At 42.8% G+C, this 18,542-nt stretch overlaps 1 protein-coding gene across 2 annotated transcripts; it reads right to left on the bottom strand.

Annotated features, from left to right (window-relative positions):
* Positions 1-2,847: 2,847 nt before the first annotated feature.
* On the bottom strand, positions 2,848-18,145 carry rpl9 (ribosomal protein L9). Of its 2 annotated transcripts, XM_068036638.1 has the most exons (7): positions 18,050-18,145; positions 17,847-17,962; positions 7,704-7,799; positions 6,744-6,876; positions 6,574-6,654; positions 4,403-4,525; positions 2,848-3,023 (listed from the first exon to the last, which is right to left on the bottom strand). In XM_068036638.1, the coding sequence occupies exons 1-6, from the start codon at positions 18,093-18,095 to the stop codon at positions 4,419-4,421; spliced, it is 579 nt and encodes a 192-aa protein (XP_067892739.1). In that variant the 5' UTR covers positions 18,096-18,145; the 3' UTR covers positions 2,848-3,023; positions 4,403-4,418. The 2 variants fall into 2 exon arrangements, with proteins under 2 accessions (XP_067892739.1, XP_067892729.1); XM_068036628.1 differs by lacking the exon at positions 4,403-4,525.
* Positions 18,146-18,542: the final 397 nt, after the last annotated feature.

The raw sequence follows: 18,542 nt of genomic DNA, 5'->3' as shown, positions 1-18,542 counted from the left end.
GAATAAATGGGTCTTTTTCCGAATGGCAGACAGTGACGAGTGGGGTACCACAAGGATCGGTGTTAGGACCCTAGCTATTCACAATATATATTAATGATTTAGATGAGGGAACTAAATGTAATAGAGAGGCCTCAGGGAGATTTGGACAAGTCGAGTGAGTGGGCTAATGCATGGCAGATGCAGTATAATGTGGATAAATGTGAGGTTATCCACTTTGGTAGCAAAAACAGGAAGGCAGATTATCTGAACAGCTATAAATTGAGAGAGGGGAATATGCAGCGACACCCGGGTGTTCTCATACACCAGTCACTGAAGGTAAGCATGCTGGTGCAACAGGCGGTAAAAAAGGCAAATGGTATGTTGGCCTTGATAGCGAGGATTCGAGTACAGAAGCAGGGATGTCTTGCTGCAATTATACAGGGCCTTGGTGAGGCCACACCTGGAATATTGTGTGCAGTTTTGGTCTCCTCATGTGAGGAAGGATGTCCTTGCGATAGAGGGAGCGCAGTGAAGGTTTACCAGACTGATTCCTGGGGTGGCAGGACTGACGTATGAGGATAGATTGAGTCGGTTCGGATTATATTCGCTGGAGTTCAGAAGAGTGAGGGGGGATCTCATAGAAACCTATAAAATTCTAACAGGAGTTGACAGGGTAGATACAGGAAGGATGTTGCTGCTGGTGGGGGAGTCCAGAACCAGGGGTCAGACTCTTAAGGATACAGGGTAAACCTTTCAGGACTGAGGAGAAATTTCTTCACCCAAAGAGTGGTGAGCCTGTGGAATTCGCTACCACAGAAAGCAGTTGAGGCCAAAACATTGTATGTTTTCAATGAGTTAGATATAGCTCTTGGGTCTAAAGGGATCAAAGGGTATGGGGCAAAAGTAGAAACAGGCTAGAGTTGGATGATCAACCATGATCATAATGAATGGCGGAGCAGACTCAAAAGACCGAATGGCCTACCCCTGCTTCTATCATCTCCAGCCCTGTAATATTCTCCTTACTTGCATCCCTCCTTTCTTTACTGAAAACCTTGCATCTGGAAATATTTTCGACCAAGTTCTGCCCATTTTTGAACCAGGACTCCATTATATTCCTATGTGGTTATCTGCAACTTCATCTCGTGCTTTGTGCATTTATATACATGTACTATAAAACCTAATTTAGACCTATTGCATCCCCTCTTATTGACCCCACCCAATACCCAAGTTACTCTAGTTCTCTGTCTCTTCCAATCATTTGTGCATCTTGTTTCGCCTTTCTAATGCTACATCCTGGTTCCCACTGCCCTGCCAAGTTAGTTTAAATGTACCAACCACCTCATGAGAACATTGATCCCAGCTCTGTGGAGGCGCAACCTGTCCAGCTGGTATAGGTTCTGCCTCCCCTAGAACAGGTCCCAATAATCTCAAACCCTCCCTCCTGCACCATCTTCCTAGCCACACATTCATCTGCTCTATAATTTTTCTATACTTATTAGCATGTGGCACTGGGAATAATCTGGAAATTGCTACCTTCGAGATCCTTCTTGCTAGTCTCCTTCCTAGCTCACTAAAATCTGCGTGCAGGGACTCATCCCTCTTTCTACCATGACTTTGTGCATATCAGTACCAATCTCTGGCTGTTCACCCTTCTCTTTCTTCCTCTCCACAAGAGTGTTCTGCAGCCACTCTGACATCCTTGACCCTGGCACCTGGGAGGCAACATACCATCCTGAATTCGCATCAGCAGAAATGCCTACGTTCCCCAACTACAGGATTCCCAATCAGTATCCCAATCTTCCTCCTGTCCCCCTATACTGCTGATTCACCCATGGTGCCATGGACTTTTCTTTTGGCTACACTCCACAGATGAACCATCACCCTCCCCAGTTTCAGAACTGAATACCAGTTAAGAGATGCACGCAGCAGACTTCTGCTCTACCTGCCTGATTGCTTTTGACTGTTTTATGGTCACCCAATCCCCCTCTGCCTGCACACCCAATAGCTACAGGGTGACCACATCCAGAAACGTGCTATCCCCATAGCTCTCAACCTCATGGGTGCATAGCAGGGATGCCAGCTGCTGTTCAAGCTCATAAACCCAGAGAAGCAATGGAGTTCCCAAATGTAACACAAGTACTTTGTGGCCTGAAGTTCTGCTATGTATTCGACTAACTAAACAGAAATGAAGACTTATATAAAACTCACCAATTAACACCTTCCCTTGTGCTATCACTTGAAAATTTTTTTTCACCTTGCTCCAACACATGCTCAGTCCACTCTGCTGCTTTGCCCCTAAACTCCGTCAGGTACACACTCCTTCCCTCTAGTTGTTTGGAGAGTCCAATCATCTGCATGCTGCCCTGTGACATCACTCCTTGTTTTTATTTGATTTGCTCTCAGTGCTCTCTCTGCGCTGCACTCTCAGGCCTCCTGTTGTTCTCCACATTGAGCACCTGCAACGTGTACATGCTTGCAGTTCAACAGATATGAATATATAAGGGACCTTGTGAAAATCTGGGGAGAAAAGCATTAAAAGTGGAGGGGAAACAATGACACTGCAAGTTAACAGGCCAAAAGGAGGTGTTGAATAAGTTTGAGAGTCTATGTGAGGAAGTTGGGTGAGGCATAGTTACTTCTGCTACCACTACCACCCTCCTCAGTTGCAGAGTAAAAGTGTTTGGTCGTCAGGACTAAGTAGGGAGGTTGGAGGTAACCTTGGTTAGGGTTAAGATACCTTCAGTCTCATCGCAATCATTCAATCCAATTCGGCTGCAGTAAAATCCTAGTCAAGTAGATGGAATGCTGTTCAAAGATTTAAATCAGATAAGCAGCTGGAGACCAAGAAAATAAAATGACAAGACCATCTTCAGTCCATAAAATTTATTCAACTGTTATTATCTGAAAGAGTTGAGTATCCGAAAGAGCCGAGTGTTATTCAGTGAACTGTGGGATAACAGTGGTCTTTTCGCTCACATAGATGCCATCCAGGAATTTACGAATATCCTTCTTTTTCACTGTTGTTGCTTGCTGAATAAGAGCAGCTGAAGACAATACAAACTATAAGTTAGTACACAAGTGTCTAAGCTCATCACAGATAAAACAAGGTCAAGCTTTAACTTCAGTATTTTTACAACACCCCATCTTGAAAAGGTGTGTATTTAATCATACTGCAGAAGGAAAACACAGTTAACATGCTGCTTATACTTCTGGTAAGTAGCACAAAAGTAAGGTCAAGCACTGCTACTGAAAAATAGTTTCTCAGCTGAAAAATTTGCTTCTACAACTAAAACATTAAATTACTGGCTTATTAGCACATTTACAAGGCTAGATTCGTGGATTAAGCCAATATTTAATTGCCACCAGTTATCATTTACAGAGCCTCTTTCCAGCTCCCGCTAAATGGCTTCAATATACAAATTAGAAGGTTTAATTTGTGCTCCGTGGCAAATTAGAAGGGGTCATAGCAAGTCAAAGAAGGTTTTTGTTCTTGGGCACAAGTTGCAAGGATACATAAATGAGGAGCGGATTGGGCTTGGGTATGATATTCTCTAGCCACAAAGCCTTTGACAATGTCATAGCTCACCAGACGGAGAGGCTTCTGTGCTATAGCTTGCCATAAAAAGGCTTTTGGTGCCGAGGGGAAGATGATCATGGACATTTAACTGTAAATCAGGATTCTCAATTATCTTAAGGGAACTAACCTTTTTTTAAAAAGTTACCCCCCCCCCCCCCCCCTTCAGATTATTCTTCAATGTATCCTTCCATCTTGGCTTACCATGAAGGAGGGGCATTTGGGCAATGGGCGAAGGACTTACAGCATCCATGGAACAGCTCCTTCTAGAGTCCAAACCATTAGAAAAGGAGGCAGAAGAAAATCTAGCTTTTTAAAAACGTCACTTATCTTACTGAAATTCTCACTAAGAATTTTCAAAAAGGTTTTGTAAAGGGTCTGTTCTGCTTCAAGCTATTCTCCACCTTAGTCAGAAAGATTGGATGGTCTGGAAAGCAGAACCTTTCAGCTAACAAAGATTAAGCAAGACAAGAAAAACATCAGTTTCACTTCAGGTTTGAAAGGCTGCTCTTCATTTGTCTGCTTGACCAAAAATCCTGGTGTGGGAAAAAAACAAGCAGCAAATTTCAAGACTTCATGTTGGTATCTCTACTGCCTAATCAATTCAGTTAACAGGTTAAAAGCAGACTTTCGAGATGACAAGAATTCAATGAAACTGCCTGCTCAACTCTTCATCCTCTTACATCACCTTGCTTTTTACTGAACTTTAAAGATTTGACATTACACAATTCCTTTGAACAAAAACCCTCTGCATCGCCACATCATTTGTTCTCAAGATGAGGAAGTTTCCCCTTCATGTAACACGGTGCACGTCTGCTCTAACGGAGAAGACACATGGCACTTTCTAACCTTTAATCCATTATGTCTATGCTGTGGTCTCAACAACTGCACCCTTCTCAGAGACGTAAATACCATCCAAGAACTTTCGGATATCCTTGTTTTTGACTGTTGTTGCCTGTTGAATCAGGGCAGCTAGAAGATAAATAATCCATGCAGGAAAATTAACCAAAAAGAGGCATCATGCAAATAGGAGCTGAAAGGGAGAAAAAGGAAAACTAAAGACAAGGCAAACCATATTGCAGCAGCACGTAACCCTTAAGTTGCCAATTAGAAACATTGGGTGCATACTCAAGTCAACAACTCAAGGGTTAAGCCAACCAAGCAATTTTAAAATCAATTCGGTTGAAGAAGCAAAATTAAAATCTGCTTAGGATTTTCACAATTTTGCTGAACAGGACACCCAGACGAAAAAAGCTTTAAAGAGAGGGAGCAAGCTGTCATGTATAGAAGTTTTGGCTCATCACATCAAGAATTCAAATTCCAGCATCATCCATATGCTTGGTGAAGGAGAGAGAGACAGACCCTAACAAAACAGAAGCCAGTGAGCAACCCTGCATCACTGCCATATCTATCAGCACAAGAGTTGGCAGTGCAGGAGTACATCAAGTGGGAATTACTGTCTAATGCAAAGGGTGAAACCAAATCATGTAAAAAAAAGTTATGGCATGGTAAGAGAAACTATATCTGGCACTAGACTGTTCAAATGAGCTGGTGAAATGACATGGGAAAATGAGGGGAGAAATAGGATGTACAAGAAATAGCAATAATCAGATGTTTCTCTGGGTAATGCAGATAGCTCACACATTGTTAACGTTCTTGAGGACATGTAAAATTTGCAGTAAACACCAATTATGGGATAGAGAAGAGAATTTAAGGGACCTAGAATTTCCCCAGAGAATAACCTAATATGACCACCTTGGAATGGTATCAGGAAATTGCAAATTCTGAAAGAAAATTGATTCATAATCAAAGCTATTTGAAGACACAAGTATAAACACCTGAGGCAGCTAAAGGCCACAACCAGAGACCAGAAAGAAGACTACAGCAACTGTTCAGATCACCAAGCATCACCAAATACATGATATTTCAAGTCATGATTAAAGCAGTACACTAATTTTACAGCAGTCAAAATCCAGGACATTTCATAAATGACTTGTTCTGTAAGCGCTCCTCACAAATCTTACCTGCATTGTATAAAGGGGAAAGCATCATACTTATACCTACAGGTTCCAGCTCGACAAGTTTTCTAGGAAGTAGGAATAGAAATCACTGACATAAAATAATTTTAATTGTTCACTCGATTCTGGAGATGAGAGGACTGGAGTATATTAAACACACAACTTTCTCACTTGGAAGGACAAGAGATAGCAACTGAAATTATGTTTAAACACACTGAAGAAAATGAGGAAGATCTATTGGAAAAATATCTGGAAGAGCTCAGCAGCCAGCACAATTCAAACGGGAGTTATGCACAACTAAAAGATACAAAATAGCAGATCAATCAGCAACAAAGAGATTTCGCATAGCCATAATGTTCGGGTTTTTTTGGTGCTGAAGGGCCCGTTTCAATTTCATCTCCCACAATGGAGCTTTCTTTTTGAAGGATATTATGGCAGAGAGAGATAATACAATACATAATAGAAAGACGAGGGCTGCTAGAAATGGGATCTTGCACTGATTAGACTCCTTTGGAAAACCCCATGTGTTGCTGATGACCTTAACTATGGAAAGGAAATTATGCCAAGCAAGATAACTGGTCATGAAAATTTTAGAAACTAGGCCGCTTAGGAAAGCATTATGGTCCAATTGCATACTTTAGAAATGAAGGCAAGTTGTCCAGTAAACCAAAATGAATTTTGAAAAATGTTTGAACTGACATGATAAATAGGGATGAGTTCATGAAGGGACAGGCCATTAGATGCCAACACTACAAATCAATTTAATAAAAATGGAGGTAAAACATAACTTGAGTTAGCTTTTAATTCAAGTACTCCTTTTCACTTTACAAATCCTCACTGCTATAGACTGCATGTATCCATGAAAAATTAAGCACATTTTGCATGTTCTTCCAAGTTAAAGCTTATAAAATGCAGGTGATGAGTCAGTCAACAATATACTTCCAATTTTACTCCATATATTTCCAACAGCCAGGCAGCCCAAGTTGACTGTAGCATACTAACCAGAGTTGGATACCAGCTCAATGTCATTTCCCTCAAGGACAAGCTCGTCTTTCTGGGCCTGGGAAACTATACATGAAACACCTGATGCAAGGAGAAAGAACAAGGCCATTACAATGGGGTTTTTTCTCCATAATACATGCAGAAATTAAAGCAACAGGTTCTTCACTCACCTGGCTTCATACGGACTCTACGAATATACTTTTCTCCCAGGAAGTTACGGATTTCTACTAGAGATCCTGTCTCCTGAACAACCACATTAATGGGGAAATGAGCATACACTGATCTCATCTTGTAACGGAAACCCTAATTTTGGAGAATGGACAAAAAAAAGTCAAAGAGTTATATTTCAGACTTTTATCCCAATGTTGAAATTAAATGGCTTGTGATTAGCCAATGCCCCTCAGGGAGTAAAAGAGAATAGAACCTAAATTAATTGCTTGTCAGAATTTAAAATGGAACATTGGTTTTACTGAAAGACCTTTTAACCATGATATCAAGGATGCTCCAAACTTGGGGAAGCTATAGAAAATGTGCCATATTAGTATTGCACAGAAGTTAAAGTTTCATTTTATCAGAGCAAAATACTGCAGATGCTGGATGATTGATCTGAAACATTAACTTTCTCTCCTCACAGATGCTGCCAGATTAGCTGAGTATTTCCAGCATTTTCTGTTTTTATTTAAGCTGTGGGATAAATGATGCATTCAGGATCATAAAGCCCAACAATGACTCGCATCCCTGGCAATTCAGTTGGTTAAGGAAACATCTAAACCACAGATATGAGGACTCCAGGTTGTTGTTAAGCTAGCCAACAGCTGAAACAGTGCTAGTGTCTGGGCTATGGAAAAGGAAGTAAACAAAGAGTACATTCCTAATCAGCTGGCAGCAACAATTGCTGAGAGTACACCAGTGGATACATTTGGTTAGGCAGTCATGCCAACGTGGACAAAAACTTGACACTCGGGGCCAAGACTACCATACGAGTTCTCATTTGGGCACAATACTGATGAACACCTAGTGTCCATGAAATTATATGCCAGCAAGGTCTGATTTTCAGTACAACAGAAAAACTTTAAAAGGCATGTTGAGCAAGCATAAAACAATCAAGTTCACCCACTTAAGTTACTTACTACTGTGACGCCCTTGATCATGTTCTGTACGTGACTGCAGATTGTCCGCACCGTAGCCAGCTCTTTTCTGTTACCCCACCATTTGTCAACTCGAAGCTTGGTAACAAAAGGCAACAATGTTACCAATGACACAGTAAACACAAGTTATGGATATTAACTATTTTCAACATACTGTACTGCAGTTGAAAGTTTCAGCAGTGTAGAGAACATATTGGGAGCAATTACTAGGTTTATGGGCTTTAGATACACCAGTCATCAGCTTGCTTTTAATACATCAAATGTTACAAGTATAGGGCCATAATGACAGAGCATTCTGCCACTGACTGTAATGTAGATACTGAACTATAATGTTGATGCTTCCATCATTCACGAATCACAATCTTAGCTATATTTCTACAGAAGTAGAGTGCAGTTAACAATTCTGCCCCACAGAACAGTAGTAATGCCTGTTACCTCATCTCCACGTTGCAGGCTTCAGAGAAACACTGAAGATGTACCCTTCAGCTGATGCAGTATTTGGAGGCCAGGAAGCATTCGTATTATCAAAATACAGAGATAGTCTGGCAACCTGTCAATTCCAAAATGGCAGCATTGGCAGAGTTAAAGGGTCAGGGTTGCCCAAAATAACCATCTCAAACTACCACCCAAAAAACTATGTTTTGGCACATCTTCAGCATCATGATTTGTCGCTTGAATGACAGGAAAGTTACAAGGACACCTTTCCCACAGTGGGTCCATTATTTTTAGCGCACTGGATCAGCCTGAGATTGACCTGAGACACCAGGAAATCTACAACCATTAAATTCAGAAGCAGCAGCAGCAAACTAAAGCAATGGGTCCCCAAGAGGGGGGAAATACACATAATTAAATTAAATTTTCTCATGAGTATTGTTACGATCTGGTGAGAAGGGGTCTAGGGGTTCCCTCTCAGCCTTTGCCTGGTTTAACCGTAACAGGGTTTAATTTTTAAAACACCGTGTTTTTAGTTCCCCCTTCAATGAATCCTTGTTCACTGCTCCAATTGTAAGGCAAAGAAATCAGACAGGTTTCCTTAGATTTAAACAAGAAAGGTGGAAGCTTATTCATCTTAAACTCTAATCCAGTTAACAACTACGAATATGCGACGTGACCACACTAGCATGCATACGCAATAAACACAGAGACAGAAAAAGTAGAAATGAATAAAAGGGGAAAGTTTGAGGCAACAGATGCATTTCTATTTACTATCCTTTGAGTTTGATGTGGAGTCTTTGGTTGCCGGGAAATAGTGCAATTTGTTGGGGCCTAATGCACGCTTCAACTTGTTTCGATGTCGGAGTCTTTTCTCTCGAGGTTTATATGTCTTCCATGGCACCAGTGGCTTGGGAGAAAGTGAGAAAGATGGCCAGGAGGAGAGAGGCTTCCATGTTCCAGCTTCAGTTGCAAACACAAAATCTGTTCCTTTCTGTGTGGCACAATTCAACTCCAAGTTGGCCAGCAGGTCAGTCATGTGACTAACTGGCTTTACCTCTCCTGCGTTTGTGGATTGTATCGTCTTAGCAGTCCCTGGAATGCGCTTCCTTACACCTTCTATGTCTGGTGATCAAAATCCATTTGGGTTAATTGGAGCAGGGAATAGTGCTTTGTCTCCACAAGCACTGTCTCTTAGTAAGCATATGTCCACCAGTCAAATGACTGATGATCTCTTTATCAAGTCATTTCTTCCTCCAGCAACAGTATTAGTATGCCTCATTCTATGCAGGTGAGGGTCTGCATGACACCTCCATACAAAGTGAAATGAAATGCGACTTTTTTTTTTAAAAAGAGCATTTCATTAAAAGAGACGAGAGAGCAGGAAAGCATAGATGCATCTCTCATTCATTCAGACCCCTAACAATTGTTACAGCCTGTCTTTTCTTGGTAGCAGTGCTGCTTTAAACGGCCCATTTTGGCATCCCAATAAACAGGTGGTTTTTGGGGTACGTTTTTTAAATCAGTTTGTACATTTCCATGACTGCTTAGGATCTCTGTTCTTGTTGAGGTCTGCAGGAGGAGGGTTAGATTTAATTAGCCCCAGGTTGGAGTTCTGCTCAGGGGCGGCGGCAGTGGATGGCTCCACTCTGAACTCTCTTTCAGTGCTTCGGTGAGTCATGCAGAGGCTTTTCACCTTAGGGGGATGGCTGATTCCTTTTTTTCCTGACTGTGGGGGAGAATTCTTTGCTAATCTTCCCTTTGTCCTCTGGTACACTCCTGCTTACAGGTAATTGTCCAGATTCTGCTGCACTCTCCTGCAGCACTTCAACTAGATGAGGCATCACCTTCACTGTTTCTCTGCCTCTTGAGGACTTTCTTTGCCTCTGCAGGTTCCTGTAAATGCTGAAAGCCACTCTGGTGGGTGCTTCCAATGTCTGCATTTACATAGGAGGATATGGGGTTTAGCTTTTCAAATACTTCTGGGTTGACTAACTGGACAGTTGGGGTTTCCAGTTGGGATTTCTCCCTGACTTCCTTTAACCTGCCCTCTTGGTCCCTTTTCCCCCGTTGCTTTCTAACCTATTGCCAGCCTTGTGCCTGCCTGTCCCTTTTTGTTCTCAGCAAGGGTCCCTTGCAGTTCACCAGCCCTCTGCGGGAGGGGCCTCCAAACACCGATACAGGACTCAGGGCTGCAGATTTCACTGTAGGTTGGGGTTTCCCCTCAACTTGGCACATGTGGCAACTCCTACAGTACTTCACCAAATCTCTGTGGAGTTTTGGCCAGTCAAACTGCTGACTTATGCAGGCTTTCATTTCTCGTATATCAAAATGTACTGCCACTGCAATCTCATGGGCCATTCTTAATACTTCTCTCCGGTACCACTGCGGCACCACAAACTAGTGAACCACTGTCCACTCCTTGCTCTCAGGTCTGTGAAAAGAACTCCATTCCCTCATCAGTACTTCATTCTTTAAATAGTAGCAATCAGGGACTCCCTCTGCTTCAATTTCTGACTGGGTAACCTGTGCTAACTCTTTCAGTACTGGGTCAGCTCGCTGAGCCTCAGCTAGGGAAGATCCATTTCATTCATTCCCCGTGTCTTCTAACTTTCCAAAGAAAGTCTTGGGCAGACAGACCTCATGGTCATTTGCCTGCAGTGCCAATTCAATATCCTCTGGGGGAGCTGGTTTGATCATAGCCTGATTCATTACATATTCAGGGAAACTGCAGGGGACAGTCTCCTGTCACTGCCCTGTCTCTGGCCTCCTGTGGTCTCTCACTACTGGGGAAACTACCATCTTCGTCCCTACCTTGGAGCAGGTCAACCCTGTCCACAGGCAAAATAGGGATAATCCCTACGCTCACCGGTGCTGAAAGTAGGTTGCACTCCAAGTGCACCCAGTGTAAAGGTACAGACAGACACTGCCCTCCAATGCCATTCACCACCATTCTGGTGTTCACTACACTCTCGGGGGGTGGGGGGGGGGGGGGGGGGAAGGTCAGGCCTTCTCCCAGTAAAAGGGATCTAGTGGCCCCTCTGTCCCTGAGAATTACTATGGGCTTGCTTGCCCCACTTGAGGGGTATGGTATGGGGTTTTTAGAATATTACAGCGCAGTACAGGCCCTTCGGCCCTCGATGTTGCGCCGATCATCTGACCTACACTATTCCATTTACATCCATATGTCTATCCAATGACCACTTAAATGCCCTTAAAGTTGGCGAGTCTACTACTGTTGCAGGCAGGGCGTTCCACGCCCCTACTACTCTCTGCGTAAAGAAACTACCTCTGACATCTGTCCTATATCTTTCACCCCTCAACTTAAAGCTATGTCCCCTCGTGTTTGCCATCCTCATCCGAGGAAAAAGACTCTCACTATCCACCCTATCTAACCCTCTGATTATCTTGTATGTCTCTATTAAGTCACCTCTCCTCCTCCTTCTCTCTAACGAAAACAACCCCAAGTCCCTCAGCCTTTCCTCGTAAGACCTTCCTTCCATACCAGGCAACATCCTAGTAAATCTCCTCTGCACCCTTTCCAAAGCTTCAACATCCTTCCTATAATGCGGTGACCAGAACTGCACGCAATACTCCAGGTGCGGCCTCACCAGAGTTTTGTACAGCTGCATCATGACCCCGTGGCTCTGAAACTCGATCCCCCTACTAATAAAGGCTAACACACCATATGCCTTCTTAACAGCCCTATTAACCTGGGTAGCAACTTTCAGGGATTTATGTACCTGGATACCAAGATCTCTCTGCTCATCTACACTACCAAGAATCTTCCCATTAGCCCAGTACTCTGCATTGCTGTTACTCCTTCCAAAGTGAATCACCTCACACTTCTCCGCATTAAACTCCATTTGCCATCTCTCAGCCCAGCTCTGCAGCCTATCTATGTCCCTCTGTACCCTACAACACCCTTCGACACTATCCACAACTCCACCGACCTTCGTGTCATCCGCAAATTTACTAACCCACCCTTCTACACCCTCATCCAGGTCGTTTATAAAAATGACAAACAGCAGTGGCCCCAAAACAGAACCTTGCGGTACACCACTAGTAACTAAACTCCAGGATGAACATTTGCCATCAACCACCACCCTCTGTCTTCTTTCAGCTAGCCAATTTCTGATCCAAAGCTCTAAATCACCTTCAACCCCATACTTGCGTATTTTCTGCAATAGCCTACCGTGGGGAACCTTATCAAACGCCTTACTGAAATCCATATACACCACATCCACGGCTTTACCCTCATCCACCTGTTTGGTCACCTTCTCGAAAAACTCAATAAGGTTTGTGAGGCACGACCTACCTTTCACAAAACCGTGCTGACTATCGCAAATGAACTTATTCTTTTCAAGATGATTATAAATCCTGTCTCTTATAACCTTTTCCAACATTTTACCCACAACCGAAGTAAGGCTCACAGGTCTATAATTACCAGGGCTGTCTCTACTCCCCTTCTTGAACAAGGGGACAACATTTGCTATCCTCCAGTCCTCCGGCACTACTCCTGTCGACAATGACGACTTAAAGATCAACAACAACGGCTCTGCAATCTCCTCCCTGGCTTCCCAGAGAATCCTAGGATAAATCCCATCTGGCCCAGGGGACTTATCTATTTTCACACTTTCCAAAATTGCTAACACCTCCTCCTTGTGAATCTCAATCCCATCTAGCCTAGTAGGCTGTATCTCAGTAATCTCCTCGGCAACATTTTCTTTCTCTACTGTAAATACTGACGAAAAATATTCATTTAACGCTTCCCCTATCTCCTCTGATTCCGCACACAACTTCCCACTACTATCCTTGATTGGCCCTGTTCTAACTCTTATCATTCGTTTATTCCTGATATACCTATAGAAAGCCTTAGGGTTTTCTTTGATCCTATCCGCCAATGACTTCTCGTGTCCTCTCCTTGCTCTTCTTAGCCCTCCCTTTAGATCCTTCCTGGCTAGCTTGTAACTCTCAAGCGCCCTAACTGAGCCTTCACGTCTCATCCTAACATAAGCCGCCCTCTTCCTCTTGACAAGCGCTTCAACTTCTTGAGTAAACCACGGCTCCCTTGCTCGACAACTTAAGGGTTACTCTCCCTTCAGACACAAAACCCTGATAACCTTCAGGAATCCTATTAAATTTTCCTGCACTTGCAGCATTAAGCTTCCTGGGTCTCACTCTTACTGCAATTAAAGTCATAGCTTATTCTGCTGTGCTTTCCATCAAGGTCCCTTCTTCACTGAGCAGGTGGGCCCTGATTAAGCCTACAGGTGTTCCCTTTAGTTTCCAGCAGTCAGCTCTTAAATGCCCTGCTTTATTACAATGAAAGCACACAGGTCTCTGAGTCTCACTCCTTCTTACAGCACCTTCCTTTTTGGCTGGAGGAGAGCCCCATGTCTCCTGCTTTTCTTTCCCTCCCAGGACTGCTTGGGCCTCGATCAGCTTCCCACCCTTTGGACTTTTCGGATTTGTGGGGGTGATTAGGAAAGGTTTTCCCCTGGGAAACTGACTTAAAATGAGAGCAAACTAATCCAACAGGACTGCTGCCTGCCGGGCTCTATAACCCTTCTCTTCCTCTACATGGGTCTTTAAGGAGAGTGGGAGAGTGTTTTTAAATTCCTCTAACAAAATTACTTTTGAGATTCTCATAGTTGAGCTGTACTTTAAGAACCCTCAGCCACTGGTCAAAAGCCAGCTGCTTGCTTCACTGAAACTTCAGGTAAGTTTGATCAGCTTGCTTCTCGAGGGTTCTAAACTTTTAGCAATAGGCTTCCGGTACTAACTCATATGGCCAGAGGATAGCATTTTTCATCAGTTCATAATTTGATGAACTCTCATCTGGCAACATGGAATAAACCTCAATCTTTTCCTACTAATTTGCTCTATATCAGCAAGGTCCAATACTCAGCTGGCCATTTTAACTGCCTCGGCAGTTTTTCAAAAGACACAAAAAACACTTCCACGTCTCACTCATTGAATTTTGGCATCAGTTGGGAAAGTTTTAATAATCCTGTGCCCAGCCCTGAATTATGCCGCAAGGGCGGCACAGTGGTTAGCACTGCAGCCTCACAGCTCCAGCGACCCGGGTTCAATTCTGGGTACTGCCTGTGCGGAGTTTGCAAGTTCTCCCTGTGACCGCGTGGGTTTCCGCCGGGGGCTCTGGTTTCCTCCCACAGCCAAAGACTTGCAGGTTGATAGGCAAATTGGCCATTGTAAATTGTCCCTTGTGTCGATAGGTTGTAGGAGAGTGGTGGGGATGTGGTAGGAATATGGGATTAATGTAGGATTAGTATAAATGGGTGGTTGATGGTCGGCACAGACTCGGTGGGCCAAAGGGCATGTTTCAGTGCTGTATCTCTAAATAAATAAAATATTGGCTATGCTTTCACTGGGGTTACTCTGTAGCCCGCCCAAATCGTCTGAGCTCTTTCTTCACATTCTTTCTGGAAGGTTTTTTCTCTTGTCTCTCTTTCTTGCTTTCTCTCCTCTCTTTTTCTCTTTCCTCAAATTCAGGTTTCCTCTGTTCCAATTGTATCTTTGATAACAATACCCTGTCGGAATCCACTTCTAACCCTGTTTCTGCTTCTTCAGATTCAGGGGAAAAATGGTTGGCCACTAGTTTTAAGAGTTCTGACTTTCTAGCCTAGGCACGGACAGTGATCCCACACTGCTCAGCCACTTTCCTCAACTGCTCCTAGACAGTGCTTTTAACTTATCCCAAGTTACTTCATCCTGGCTTGGGGAGTTACTAACTTCAGTCGCAGACATGTTAGTATTCTAGCACACACAACCACAAGAAAACCTGTATTGAAATTTTCTCTGTTTGGGATCAATTTGACTTCCCACTTCCAATTTCTCGTTTGTCTGTGGGTCAAATCCAGGTCACTAGCCCCAAAATGTCTGTTACGACCAGGTGAGGAGGAATCTAGGTGTTCACTCTCAGCCTTTGCCTGGTTTAACCAGATGGGGCTTTATTTTAGAAACACTATTTTTAGCTCCGCCTCAGCGAATCCTTGTTCACTGCTCCAATTGTAAGGTAAAGAAAATCAGACAAGTTCCCTTATATTTAAACAATAAAGGTGGAAGCTTATTAATCTTAAACTCTAATCCAGTTAACGACTACAAATATGCGGCACGGCCATGCTAGCATGCATACGCGATAAACACACACACAGTTAGAGACAGAATAAGTAGAAAAGATAAAATGGGAAAAAGTTTGAGGCAATAGATGGGTTTCTATTTACTGTCCTTCGAGTTTGATGTGGAGTCTTTGGTTGCTGGTAAATCCTGCAATTTGTTGGGGCCCGCTGCACACTTCAACTTGTTTCGACGTCGGAGTCTTTTCTCTCTTGAGGTTTATGTGTCTTCCGTGGCTTGGGAGAAAGCGAAAGAGACAGCCAGGAGGAGAGAAGCTTCCTTGTTCCAGCTTCAGTTGCAAACTCAAAATCTGTTCCTGTGTGGCACAATTCAACTCCAAGTTGACCAGCAGGTCAGTCATGTGACTAACTGGCTTTACCTCTCCTGCAATTGTGGATTGTATCAACTTAGCAGTCCCTGGAATGCGCTTCCTTACACCTTCAATGTCTGGTGATCAAAATCCATTTGAATTAATTGGATCATGCTTTGTCTCCACAAGCACCGTCTCTTAGCATGCAAACATCCTCCAGTCAATGGTCTGGTGATCTCAAGTCATTTCTTCCTCCAGCAACAGTTTAAAATCAATGCTCATATGACAAAATTAATATGCTTCATTCTTGGCAGGTGGGGGTCTGCATGATTGTAAATTTTAAGAGATAGGTCATTGCATCCTTAGCCTAACTTCACCTTTAAGATCTAGCCAATAAAACAAGAACAGTCTCAACTCCACTTTCCTGCCCGTTCTCTATAACCCTTCAACCCATTACTAATTAATAATCTATCTATCTCATCCTTAAATTTACTCAATGTCCCAGCATCCACCGCACTCTGGGGTAGTGAATTCCACAGATTCACGACCCTTTGAGAGAAGTAATTTCTCCTCATCTCTGTTTTAAATCTACTACCCCTTATCCTAAAACTATGATCTCTCATTCTAGATTGCCCCATCAGAGGAAACATCCTCTCTACGTCTACTTTGTCAATCCCCTTAATCATCTTATATACCTCAATTAGATCTCCTCTCATTCTTCTAAACTCCAAAGAGTAAAGGCCTAAACTGCTCAATCTCTCTTCATAAGACAAACCCCTCATCTCTGGAATCAATCTAGTGAACCTCCTCTGAACTGCCTCCAATGTAACTACATCCCTCCTCAAGTAAGGGGACCAATATTGTATAAAAGCAAAATACTGCGGATGCTGGAAATCTGAAACAAAAACAAGAAATGCTGGAATCACTCAGCAGGTCTGGCAGCATCTGTGGAAAGAGAAGCAGAGTTAACGTTTCGGGTCAGTGACCCTTCTTCGGAACTGACAAATATTAGAAAAGTCACAGATTATAAACAAGTGAGGTGGGGGTGGGGAACTGTGACTTTTCTAATATTTGTCAGTTCCGAAGAAGGGTCACTGACCCGAAACGTTAACTCTGCTTCTCTTTCCACAGATGCTGCCAGACCTGCTGAGTGATTCCAGCATTTCTGGACCAATATTGTATGCAATACTCCATGCACGGTCTCACTAATGCCTTGTACAGTTACAGCAACACTTCCCTACTTTTATAGTCTATTCCATTTGCAATAAATGCCAAAATTCCATCTGTCTTCCTTATTACCTGCTGCATCTGCATACTAGTTTTATGCGATTCATGCATGAGGACACCCAGATCCCTCTACACTGAAGCACTCTGAAGTTTCTCTCCATTTAGATAATAATTTGCCTTTCTATTCTTCCAACCAAAATGGATAACCGCACACTTATCCACATTAAACTCCATCTGCCAAATTTTGGTCCATTCACCTAACCTATCCATATCCATTTGTAAATTTATTTCTATATTGCAACTTACTATCCCACCTATTTAAGAGTCATCTGCAAATTTGGCTATAGTACCTTCTATCCCTGCATCCAAGTCATTAATATAGATTATAAATGGTTGGAGCCCCGAGGACCGAACCCTGCGGCATTCCACTAGTTACATCTTGCCAACCAGAAAAGGACCCATTTATCCTGACTGACTGTCTGCACTTAAGATTGGGTGTTTGAAGATATCCCATGAACATGAAAGGCACTACATAAATGCAAGTTCTTCCTTTAATTACTGAAGTATAGGGACATTTAAGGTCAACGCTGTAGCCAAATTGCACACAGAAAGGTCCTACACACAGCAAGGTCCTACTAACAACAGTAAGAGGAATGACCAGTTAATTTGTTTTCATGGTAGAGTGAAGGACGTAAACTTGCTAGACACCAGAACTACTTGCTCTTGCTGTGGGATATTCCACTCAACCTGAACAGACTGACAAGGCATCGTTTTAACTTCTCATCGGAAAGTCAGTAGCACCAGTGCAGCTGGCCCTCAGTACAGAACTGTCACACTAGCATATATGCTCAAAATCTTGCAAATGCTTCTTATTCAGGACAGCATGCAACTAATGAACCAAGCTGACACTGAAGCAGATGTACCAAAGTTTCACTCATGTCTTGCAAAACAACATGACCAATAAATATTTGCTAGAAATGTTGTCTAGAATATAATGATAAACACAAACTTCCTACCTTCTTTTTCTTGATGCCAAGAAGACTGAGTTCCAGGTTGATGTGGTTAAATTCCCTGCGCAATGTTCCTCGAGGCCCCTTTACAATGACAGTACGGCCTTTCAAAGTGACATCAACTGCAAAAAGGAGACAACACTAGTTACAACACAAGATACAATAAGCGATGATAAAACTCTGACAAAAAAGTTAGAAGATAACTCTACCGCTGTCAGGAATGTCAACAATCTGGTTGCTGAGAATGGTCTTCATTCTGAAACAAAAACAACTTGGTTTAAGGCACTACAAAAAGCAATCTACCACCATAACATACATGGATAAACTCCCAAAACCAGCAAGTATCACAACAAAACAGCAGTCAGCTTATGGCAAACACTACATTAGAAAAGTGTTTTTAGGACATTTTAATTACTGCTTCCAACATGAGTACAGAACTGAAAGTGCTGCACTGTTCAGGGTTGCTGCCTTTGGATTAGACATTAAATCAATAAAGACTTTTACTTATATAGCACCTTTCATGACATCCCAAAGTACTTTACAGCAAATGGAAATCCTTTTTGAAATGAGGTCACTGTTGTAATGCAAGAAACACAGCAGCCAATTTGCACACTGGAAGGTCTGACAAACAGCAATTGTAAAATGATCAGGCAGTATATTTTAGTGGTGTCTGTTGAAAGATAAACATTGGCCAGGACACTG

This window comes from Heterodontus francisci, chromosome 1, assembly GCF_036365525.1.
Source record: "Heterodontus francisci isolate sHetFra1 chromosome 1, sHetFra1.hap1, whole genome shotgun sequence".
NCBI lineage: Eukaryota > Metazoa > Chordata > Chondrichthyes > Heterodontiformes > Heterodontidae > Heterodontus > Heterodontus francisci.
This window is presented reverse-complemented; position numbering and strand designations above follow the sequence as displayed.